The following is an 11,361-nucleotide window of genomic DNA, read 5'->3' as shown; positions in this document are numbered from 1 at the left end:
GAATCAGATCGAAAAACAATAAGAAATAGTCTGGATTTGCCCAAGAAAACCCCCCCAAAATACCAGAAAAAGATAGATAGACTGAAAAGGGATAGAGAGTGATAGAAAGATGAACTGAAAGAGGGAGAGACATTGATAGAAAGATAGAATAAAATAGGGAGGGAGAGTGATAGAAAGATAGACTAAGAGTCCCAGACGGAGAGAAAGTGGTAGAAAGATAAACTGAGAGAGGGAGAGAGAATGATAGAAAGATTGAATGAAAGAGGGAGACTGATGGAGGAATAGATTTAGGGAGAGGGAATAATAGAAAGGTAAATTGAGAGAGGGAGAGAGAAAGATTGAAAGATAGAGTGGGCGAGGGAGAGTGAGAGAGAAGAGAAAATGAAGTTAGCAGATGAAAAATATATCAATTTATTGAAAACAACACCATTCAAGAAGAGCCAAAATTTGTTTGCCAAGTTCAAGAAACAACGAACATGAAAAGGGAGAAGAGAGCTGAGGGGCAGGAAAAGCCTACGAATTCCAAGTTGCAATGAAAAGAGAAAACAGGGAGAGATACCTCGGTGAGTCACAGCTTGTCCGCCGTCAAATAGGATCGCCAACGAATGCCGAGAATGTTCTCTTAGCAGCGGTTGAATCCTGTGCAACCCCCTCGGCTCGAGGTTCATCACTCCTGCTCAGCAGTTGATTCCTCTACGATCTGAATTCTCCGGCTCCTTATCCAGCTCCTTGTCCAACTCTCCTTCTCTAGATCGTCGGAAGGCAACCCTTTTCCCATTCTACCAATTCCCCTTATTTATAAATCTGTTTTATACTGCAGATGCAGTTAGGAATATAATATTATTTGCCTTGGCATACATTGTTCAGATAACATTATTTCTGTCACCGGTGATGGGGATGGCGTCACGATGATGGTGACGTGACGGGAGGAGGAACCCGTGACACGTGACGGGAACGTGACAAAAATCTTAAACTTCCTCGGACGCGTGACGAGACGGTGACTTGACAAATATTTTGTCATGTTACCGTTCATCACGGGTCGTCATCCGTCCTGTCACGTCACGTGCGTCACGTCCCATGATGTGCCGTTCCCTAGGGACAAGGCGACCAGATTCCTGATATACCGTTCATGGGTAAATGTTTAACGCCATCTATAACCATGGGAAATTAATGAGTGTCAACTGATATGAAGCATGGGTATTCATTTCTCCAGACAATGTGATTTTAGCGAGAACCTAAATGTTGAGCTAAAGTTTGGTCCAGTCTATTCGTCATGGATAAATGTTTAACCCATCTATAATCATGGGAAATTAATGAGTGTCAACTGATATGAAGCATGGGTATTCATTTCTCCAAACAATGTGATTTTAGCAAGAACCTAAATGTTGAGCTAAAGTTTGGTCCAGTCTATCCATCCAGTCTTGTTGAGTAGTTAATGTCAAAGCCAAAGTTAAAACGCCAATGTAATGGTTTTGAACGAACATTTAGAGCTCAAAGTTAATATTAAAAAACAAACAATGCAACAAATCAAACAAAATATTGACATGAAGTTCCATATAAGGAATATTTTCTTGTACGTATTGAGGTAATATTGAAAAATATAATATTCACCTTTCAATCGATTACACTAAACCCTTTTCAAGTTAATAGCATTTCTCAAGCTGGATAGAAAATAACATATAATTATGGATTGTACGGGCATCAGGATCATTGGTTCTATTCAGCACAGAATAGGCAGAGAATAAAAGGGAAATAGATAGATGTGGTTCGATGGAAAGAGTGACAAGGAAAGAGGTAGAGTTATAATACTGGGGGGAGAGACTAAGAGGGAAAGAGATAAGAGTCAAAGATGGGGAGAGAGAGTCATAGAGAAAAACAGTGAGATTGAGAGAGGGAGAGAGTGTGTGAATGAAAGAGAGAGACTGATAATCGGAGAGGGGGATAGGGAAAGATATAAAGGTAAATAGCGGACGAGAGTAAGAGTGAAACTGAAAAAGTTAGGGGGTTGGAAAGAGTGAGAAGGATGAGTGTGAGAGAGAGAGATTTAATGAGGGATAATGAAATAGAGAGAGAGAGAGAGAGAGATGGGTAGAGGGAGAAGGAATTAGAGACGAGGAGTGAGCAAGCAGGAAAGAGAGAGAAAGAGATGGGGGGAAAGAGATGTTGAGTTCTAGAGGCCTTAACATGGATGAACAAATCAAAATATTCCGCTGTAGAAGACTTGAACGGAATCAAAATGACATCATTAAAACCATGAAAGGAAGTACCTTTACACAGATCGCGTCCATGATTTCCTAGGGCGTGGAGCAAGCCGAGTCAAGCTACTCAAATCTGCAGCCTCTAGATGTATCCACCTGATCCTCGGCACGTCGGATCTCCTCCTTCTCCATGACGAGCCCCGCTCAATCTCCGTCGCCATCGTCACGTCATCCGATCACATCGGGGATGGAGAGGGGGTGTGGGGAGAAAGGAGAAGAAGGGAAAAGGCCCCTGAACAATTCTGGCCTGGTTGAATTTCATTCAAGGCCTTCCCCTATTTATGTTAAGTGGGTATTTTTCATAAAAACCCTCAACACTTAAGTATATCTTCCGACAACAAAAAAACCATTGGCATGTGACCCTCTAGGCCCATGTATCAGTCTAGTTAACGACTCTAGCGGCCCATTAACCTTAACTGGCCTTCCAAATTAGTTAACTTTATCATCATACAGATTAATTAATGTCCGATCAATTCAACCCAATCGATAGATCGAGTTTCCAACACGTGGGGCGCCAAGCTACACCTCGTGTTTTAGAAGATAGAATGGAGTGGATATCGACTCACTTTATGGAACGTGTTCATCATTAGTTACTGTGTATATATATAGTCCCTCATCCACTTGATGCTCCTTGGATGACTTAAGATATGGTCAACTGTCAAACCCTAATCGGTCATCCGAATTAGTACTAATGCATTTGGAAATCATCAGAGAGCTCTTCTTCGATATTTCACTTCCTTGGCTAAGGACTTCATTACATCATCTTCCTTGAGCTGTCACCTCTTATGTTGAGAGTGTATGATCCCAACTTGATGACTCAATCATCTTCGAGAACTTCTTGATGTACCCGAACTAAGATCGTTTAGAATCCCATGATTAGAGACTCCTTGGCCATAGTCAAAGTACAACCGTCCGTCCACAAGACATCTTTGGTGTCTCAGGTCTAAGGACCACTTACACAACCGTGACGTAAATCAACCTGATTGACACTTCGGTATAATACCATTCAGGGATTTGTACGGATCAATTCAGTGAAACCTTTCCACTAAAGAGTACCCACTATCTATCCATAGTGTCTCCACACTAATGGCTACGTAACTGGCCATACTCATCATATGAGTGAGACTAGACAGTGATATTCTATCCGGATACTTCAATGTCCTTCTCGTGTATCATTCAAATATGAATGTTTGGAACACAAGCTTAAAAGCTAGTGATCTCAATATTATGATCTCATCATAATTCATTAAGTCCAATCATGTATTCATGGACTTCATTATAAGCATTACACGTGCACTATAATGAATATGTTTTATTAATGAACGTGGAACGAGATGTAGAATGTATGATTGGCTTGCATGCCACATATATTTCCATCAGGAGAGAGGTAGACAGAGTGAGAGATGGAGAGGCAGGGAGAGTGGGAGAGGGAGAGGAACAAGAGAGAGACAGAGAGCGAGAGAGAGAGAGAGAGAGAGAGAGAGACAGAGAGAGAGAGAACAAAAGAGAACAAAAGATGAAGAGGAGTGAGAGAGATAACAAGAGAGGGAGAGAAATAGCTAGAGAGAGATATATAAACATACAAAGAGATAGTGATAAACAACCTTAGAGAAAGTGACAAAGTAGAGTGATGGAGAGCTTGAGAGAGTTCGAAAGAGCTAGAAAGTGAGGGACAAATAACCTCTTAGAGTGAGATAGGGGGAGTACATTAGAAGTTTATAGTGATAGAGTGAGAGAGGGAAGAGAAAGACATAGACCAACAGTGAAAGAGCTGGTGAGGAGAGAGCAATATATAGAGCAAGAGAAAATACAATAAAGTGACTACTAAGAGAACGAGAGAGATAGAGAGCAGTAGATAGAGGAAAAGGAGAAGATTTAAAGTGCATATGATACATATTTACAAAAATATAATAATAGTAGTAGTAATTGTCTTCCAGTCTTTACTCCATTCCAGTCCGAAGAACGAACCAAAACTGAAGATGAAGTTTGGTCCACCCTAAAAAGGTGGTCAGACCTTTTTAGGATAGGTAATGTGTTATACCTAAAAGTATTGTAGTAATGTGGTCCAAAGAAAGGTAGTTTAATCTGTTTTAAGGTGTGTATCCACCTCATACCTGCGACATCAACAACGATAAATCCCCATTACTTGCCCCAATTCTATAACTCGCTTGTGTGTATCTGCAACCATCTCTGTTGCATCCGGCGACAGATTTGCACTCATCCACACCAGTACACTCATGCCAAAGCATCAACCAAGGTATTTAATTAAAATTATATACCTTAGTATTTTCACTTATGAATTCCCATTAAAATTCCCAATATTTTTTATAAAAATTGAATAAATTACATTAGGTAGGACGAATATTTTCTAACCATTCTAGAAATATTTTGAATTAATTTTCACTAGTTTTCTTTCATTAAATTAAATTCCATAAAATTGGAAATTAACGCTAAATTCACTTATCCAATACTTGCTCCCAATGGATTTGGCCCTTGCTCGCATTGGGGTTTGAAGAACTAATGAATGGTATTTTAGGTATGTCTGACCCTTGCAATGTAAATGCCCCGGCATCATTAAATATACTACGATGCTCCATAGAAATGACATCACACAAGTGGGGCACAGTGACAGTCTTTGAGGCATAATCCCTTGAAGCCACCTTCAGCATATCACACACCCCCAAAAACGTCTCCCACATGGAATGTCACAACACTTGAGGGCTGACACCAAGTATCAGAGCATTTGTTTCTTGTATCCATTGGCAACTGCAAGAAACATGCCAAGTTGGTCCTTTGCCCACATTGGTCCATATTTCCTTCAAAAAAGGGATGGAAATATTATTTATGCTTGTGTGTTGATTGACTGAAATAATTTTGAGGTTAAAGTACACAAATCAGTTTCATTTCCTAAGAAACGGATGATTATTTTTTATTAACTCTACAAGCTTTACGCATGATATGTTTATTCTTGGAAAATTTTTAATCTGCTTAAAAATTGCTTTATGTTGTTATGATTTATTTGATTTAAAATGTGTAGTTTTTGTAGTAAGCTGTATTCGGTATCCCAATCCAAATTGTACGGTTGGCCAATAGAGAATCATCCTGAGCCTCTAGGTTTGGAGGTTTAGTTAAGCGACATTCATATCCACATCCCAAGCATGATATGTGTAAGAGACACATGTCCATGGTTTTGGCATGAGTGTGAGAATTACGTAGGGTCTACCCCTAACTTGAAACCGAAATAAAACATCAAAACCCTCATGTTAACTCTAAGTTGGAACTTAATATCGCATAAATATGCCTACCTTCTAGTCGTAGCACATTGTCTGTGAACTTGAAGTGTGGTCCTAAGGATTGACAGACTCGTGATTAGTCAATGTCCTCTTATAAATGCTGTGTGAAAGTGATAAAGCAATTGACTCTAAACTCCATTAAAAAATAATATCATGCATTTTATATTTACTTCAAAAATATGAACATGAACATTTTATTTTCAATGATGCCATTAACTTTGCCTGGAGTTAGAATTTGTTCCATTGATTAAGGTTGTACAAGGAGAAGGGAAAGAACACTTTGACGAGTCCAGAGAGATGAGACAAGGACATGTCATAGGTCACTAGTGTAACCATGACGCCACACAATCTACTTTGATCTCTCCACAGCCCAACATAATCCACTACGTCTCTTCTTCTGTCATATCACAGACACGTCGTCATCCAGCACTATCCTTCTAACCTCAGAGGACCAATAATCCTCATTCTTCTCAGTATTCTCAACAGTTAATTTGACTTAAGATCATCTTCACGATTTATCAGATTTGAACCCTTTACCAGTCCAATTCTTCCAGCCCACGTTTTTATTCAACAATTCCTTTTACTGCTCGTACTAGAATACCAAAGAAACGACATCCTATATATTAATCATGTCATACTTGAAATCTACCCCATATCATAATATTAAAATAAAGGATGCCCAGCTCTATCAACACCAGAGTATAGGGCTTTGCAATCCTTGTGAATGATAAAAGATAGAAATCTGGACTGAGTTATCCAGAGTAGTAAGGTCCCATCAAACAGAAACCCTAAAACAACCATTTTACATAACTTAATTTTGCGAGTTAACTCTGCGCTCGAATTAAACCCAAACAGATTCCAACAGGGTTTCCTAGTTTCTAAATTCCCCCCTACATTAATTTCCTAAACGCCCTTCTCACATGCTTCACGCTGCACTGCAATGATACCAAGGCATGGCATGCATGTTACGTATGGGTCGCATCCGACAGCATGATCCAACCTTAACTTTCTGGGTATGTCGAGCATCAACTATAAGTCTGAAGATAAGAACTCCAGGCAGGATCTTATCCTCTTAAACAGTCAACTCCTGAGCCCCCTCGAAATATGATATACTTAAAGTCGATGCAATAGAGCTTACCCAATAAAATGGCCAATTTAGAGAGAGAGAGGGAAAGAGAGAGGTTACGCTGGCTGGAGATGAGAGAGGAGGAAGAATCCAGAGTAGAGGATTTTGGGAGAGGAAGAGAAAGAGGAGAACTGATCTCCGCGAGCTTCTTCGTGCTGGCCAATCCCGTCGAGACGCGTGGCGATTAGGGTTCCACTTGGCTGGCGTCGCCGCCAGGATGTTCTGTATTTCATCGTCATTCTTAGTCGCTTGTTGAATGGATGCTCCGCTTTGCTCAGTCCAGCGGCGGAGCCCAGCGCCGCCGCGTCGGCGAGGCTGGCAAATGACTTACACTTGCCGGAGAAGCAATTCGATAGCCCTCTCCTGTGAACGATAATCTCTTCGTTGAAACACGTTTAAACGATGAAAACCAAAGATTAAACGATTGCAATCTTACTTGACGGGAAGCGCGTCTTCGAGAGAACACAATGAACCCAATACGCTCTTCACATCGCCTTCTTCTTCTTCTTCCTCTTCTTCCTCATCTTTGTCTTCTTCTTCTGGGCTACTTCTTTGCCAGTCCGAAACCATCGCTGTCTGCGCTCCTATCTGGTGCGCTTGGCGAACGTCAAAAGGGAGAACGAAGTTAGAAGAAAAGGGACGGGGAGCCCGCACTTCACGGCTCGTCACCTTTTAGCTTCCACCACGTAGGCCTGTCACGTCAGCGATTATGCCTGAAACTTATCTTCCTCTTTCTTTTCTTCTTTCTCTCTCTACGTCTACTGCCTAACCTTGGCAGGAATAAAGATAGGTCCGAACAGGCGATAAAATCTGGTCTGATTCAGCAGATAATGGAGGAATAAAGATAGGTCCGAACAGGCGATAAAATCTGGTCTGATTCAGCAGATAATGTTAGAAATCACCGTTATTCTCAGATACAAGAATACAAGATAAGCGACGCGGATATACCTATTTGATGATTTCTTTGAGATCGTTGCCGTGAGAGATGGATAGATGTAGAAGACTGTCCCAGAGAACTCCCTCGATGTGATCCTCAACAAAGAAAGTAATGATATGAAGATGTTGTGATGATGAGCCACGGAGCCATTTGCCACGGGTATCATGTCTATGGGAAATATCTTACATCATTTTCAATAATGGCGTACGCCATTTGATTAGAAGTTGCATTATTCAAATATATTTGCATAAATTCAAGTGTATTTAGCATTTAAAGGATGTCATTGTCTTTATTACCTCGTAAAACAACTGTTCAACTATTAAAATATCCTTAGGATACTGAAGACGATATACAAATCGATGCAATAATGACATTTTTTCTTTCAATTAAAATAATCTAGTATGATTGCGACTATTGTTATTTCGGAACTGTTAAGGTTACAGTTTAAATGTGTTTAACGTAATTATATAGAAACTGTATTTTATTAAAAGTTTAAAACATGAGTACACAGTACACAGAACACATAATATTACGTATTTTAATTATAGGGCAAATGGGCCAAGTAAGTACAAAAGGTCCTAAATGGGCTTCTTGGGCTTACTGTCAACTAATGTCTCGTTATAGAATTACCAAATTATTATTTCCAATAATAAGTATCATTCGTCCACAAATAATTAATACTACAGTTGAAAAATATAACTTACAATTATTCATGTGAAAATGCTCAAACTCTGTAAACTAAAAAGGTACGCATCACATTATATTTTATAAATAAAAGCCTAATAGGCTTCATAAAAACAAAAAAAGTTAATTAAATGGGCTGACTGGGTTCGTCCCACAAAAAGGTGTAGCAATAGAACGATCACTAGTTGTTTCGATTGCACAAACTATGGTTCGTACCCAACAACTTATAAATATTGTAGCTTAAATCAGAATTATTAAAGATGATGTATATTATTAATAATTATTTTGACTAATGGGCTTAGATGGGCTAAATGGTTACTTGCCCACATCAAGAATCACACTAAAAATAACAAGTTTATCCCTTCCCCAATAAGGAAATCCATCCAGAGCGAAGTCACTGTAAAGAAGGAAAGAGTTTTAAATAGTGGGCAATAGTTGACTCGTCTGACATCTGACATCCAGTCCAGGTCGGTCAACTCTAATTTAGATTCATGCGAGTGAATGCGAGCAGCTGCTTGGTCCACCGGTTTGACGGCTCAGATTTTTCCCGGGGCTGCCATTATTTCTCATTAAGGCGCCTGAAAGTCGTTCGACAACGCCGGCGGCTCTGACGGGAGCTATCAAATGAGAGGGGGCCCGACCATGGCCGAGTAACGAGAGTTCGACGCGCCACTCAATCCCTGTTAAAGTATAAGCCATCTCTTCATCTCTTCTCTCTTCTCTTTACTAGTCTTCTCGCTTCGTTCTCAGGGGGTGAGGGGGGAAAAGAGGTCTTCTTTACAGCTGGGGAAGAGCGCGTGAAAAGAGAGAGAAAGCCACTCCTCTCTAATGGCGGGGTTACGAGGCTTCCAAAAGAAGATCGCCAGAGGGAGGAGGAAGAAGAGCGAGCTGGGTGTGGCGGTGGTCGCCCTCGTAGGTGACGATGAGCATGGCGGGGTCGTGGGGGTCTCTCTCTACGTGTTTCCTCGCTGGGCACCCCCTCACAGAACTGCACTTGTAGTAGCCTCTGCAAATTTTCACAGCTTAGGGTTAGGATTAGGGTTAGGGTTAGGATATTGGGAGAGAAATGGGGAGGGTGGTGGACCTTGGGAAAGGCGAGCCCTTTATTGGCTTTTGACCGTACTTTCTCCAAGAGTGGTCGTCGGGAGGGATGTCGGCCACTTTGGAGCTGATCGCCGGGACCCTCATAACTTTCTTCACCTTAGATTTCCTGAAGAGAAACACGCCAACTTCAGATACTGGAGATGAAGAAGAACAAGTGTTTGGAGGGGAAGAACAAGAACAAAAAGCAGAAGTAAAAGATTTCCAACTCAAAAGAGACTAAGAACATGAACAATGTGGGGAAGTATGAGAACGAGATCTAAAAGAGGAAGAAGAAAATAACAATAGGAAGGAGAAGAGCAGGAACTAAAAGGGCATTAAGAGAAATACTTTAAAAGGAGAAGTTAAACCAAGAAAAGGAGAAGGTGAAAAACAAGAACTAGGAGGGGAGAAGAACAAGAACAAAAAGGGCACTAAACGAAATATTGGAGAAGTCTGAGAATATGACAAGAGGAAAGTGAAACATAGAGAAGGAGCAAATGAAAAAGTAGAACTGAGAGAGGAGAAGATCAAAGCACAAAAGAACAAGAAAACTGACAAAAATAACGATAAATACAAAGAAAAAAATAAGGAAAGAAAGAACTGTAAGAGATGCAAATAAGAAACCAAGGAGACATGAAGAAAATGAAGCAGATTCAACAGAAGAAGAACAAGAAGAAGAAGAAGAAGAAGAAGAAGAAGAAGAAAAACTAAGAGAAGAAGAGCAATACCTCTTCTTAGAGCAGTGACAGCGGCCGCCGGAGAGCTCCGAATGAGCAGGGCATTTCCTCCTACCAGACGAAGATAGAGGAGGCTTCCCAGAGGACGGCAAAAGCAAAGAGGAGCCTAGCTTCCCATTAGAGATGCTACCGTCGCCGGTGATAGACGAGACGAAGGAAGAGTTAGCCGACGACAACGGCGGAGACAAGCTAAACCCATCTTTCAACTTGGAAAACTGACTGAACCCCGTCAAATCCCCTCCCTTCTGCCCCAAACCGGCAGGCTTAGCGAAATCAAACGCTAAAAACGCCGGTTTCCCCGAGCCCGGCGTAGAAGGAGAAGGAGACGAAGAAGAAGGAGAAGGAGAAGAAGAAGAAGAAGAAGAAGAAGCTCGTCGAAACCGAGCGTGGCCCGTCCGGCTAAGCAAGGAGATGACTTTCCTGAACTTGTTCACGGCGAAATCGGCTAAGTCCTTGCAATCTACCTGGCCATGGCCGGAGAGCTGGAACACCAGATGCTCCATACTACGTATACCCGCCGCGGCCGCTTCCTGAATCGCCAGTTGCTCATCCGGCCTCGGCCGGCCTGCCAAATCTATCGCCATGGAAGAAGCTTGAGATGAGAGGAGAGAAGAAAACCAGAGAAGAAGAAGAGGGAGAGGAAGAAGGGGATGGTGGTTTTATCCTGCACCGTGGGAAACTAAGGAAAGATTCGAGTCAAAAGAGCCTTTAAAAATCGACGGCCCAGATCGTCTGGGGATGGTTGCTTGAGTAAATTGGAGCTCCTCTGCCGCGGTATTTTGTTGAGCTTCCCTTCTTGGCCGGTCTGCTCGCTGACGGACCGACACGGAAACCGGAGATCAGAGCCGATCTGAGCCGTCCGCTGACTCTGTTGACAACTATTGTTTGGACTTTCTGCAGAGATCACGTGATGAGAGAGACAAAAAGTCAACTATATTAGATTCGGGATAATCTGTCTTTACACGTGGCGTAAGGATCCACCGTTTGCTGAGCCAGTGGGAATCGTTGCTCTGCGTTGAGTCGGCATTGACCGAAAAAAGTCAACAACGGGCAGCTGGACTAAAGCTGGAAGGAGCCATCACATCCACATCATTTTCAAGCCTGAGTGGGAATGGATGACGGATGACGAGTTATTGTTGACGGATCTGGACGGAACTTAGTAGCTGTCAGTTTGCAGTTTCTCTTCGTCACCATTCCATCATCAGTCCCGTCCAGTTTATACTGCTGCCATCAGCCCTGCTTC

The 11,361-nt window shown here is 41.7% G+C and overlaps 1 protein-coding gene across 2 annotated transcripts; it reads right to left on the bottom strand.

Annotated features, from left to right (window-relative positions):
- Positions 1-6,661: 6,661 nt before the first annotated feature.
- On the bottom strand, positions 6,662-10,763 carry LOC144712759 (WRKY transcription factor WRKY51-like). Of its 2 annotated transcripts, XM_078587059.1 has the most exons (5): positions 10,110-10,763; positions 9,383-9,508; positions 7,626-9,304; positions 7,114-7,550; positions 6,662-7,040 (listed from the first exon to the last, which is right to left on the bottom strand). In XM_078587059.1, exons 1-3 carry the CDS (start codon positions 10,700-10,702, stop codon positions 9,136-9,138), a joined length of 888 nt encoding a protein of 295 aa, XP_078443185.1. In that variant the 5' UTR covers positions 10,703-10,763; the 3' UTR covers positions 6,662-7,040; positions 7,114-7,550; positions 7,626-9,135. The 2 variants fall into 2 exon arrangements, with proteins under 2 accessions (XP_078443185.1, XP_078443184.1); XM_078587058.1 differs by having other exon boundaries at positions 7,114-9,304.
- Between the last annotated feature and the right edge of the window lie 598 nt (positions 10,764-11,361).

The sequence above is a fragment of the Wolffia australiana genome, chromosome 15 (genome assembly GCF_029677425.1).
Source record: "Wolffia australiana isolate 7733 chromosome 15, ASM2967742v1".
Classification (NCBI taxonomy): Eukaryota; Viridiplantae; Streptophyta; class Magnoliopsida; order Alismatales; family Araceae; genus Wolffia; species Wolffia australiana.
Note: the sequence above shows the minus strand (reverse complement) of the source record. Positions and strands in the feature narration are given on the sequence as shown.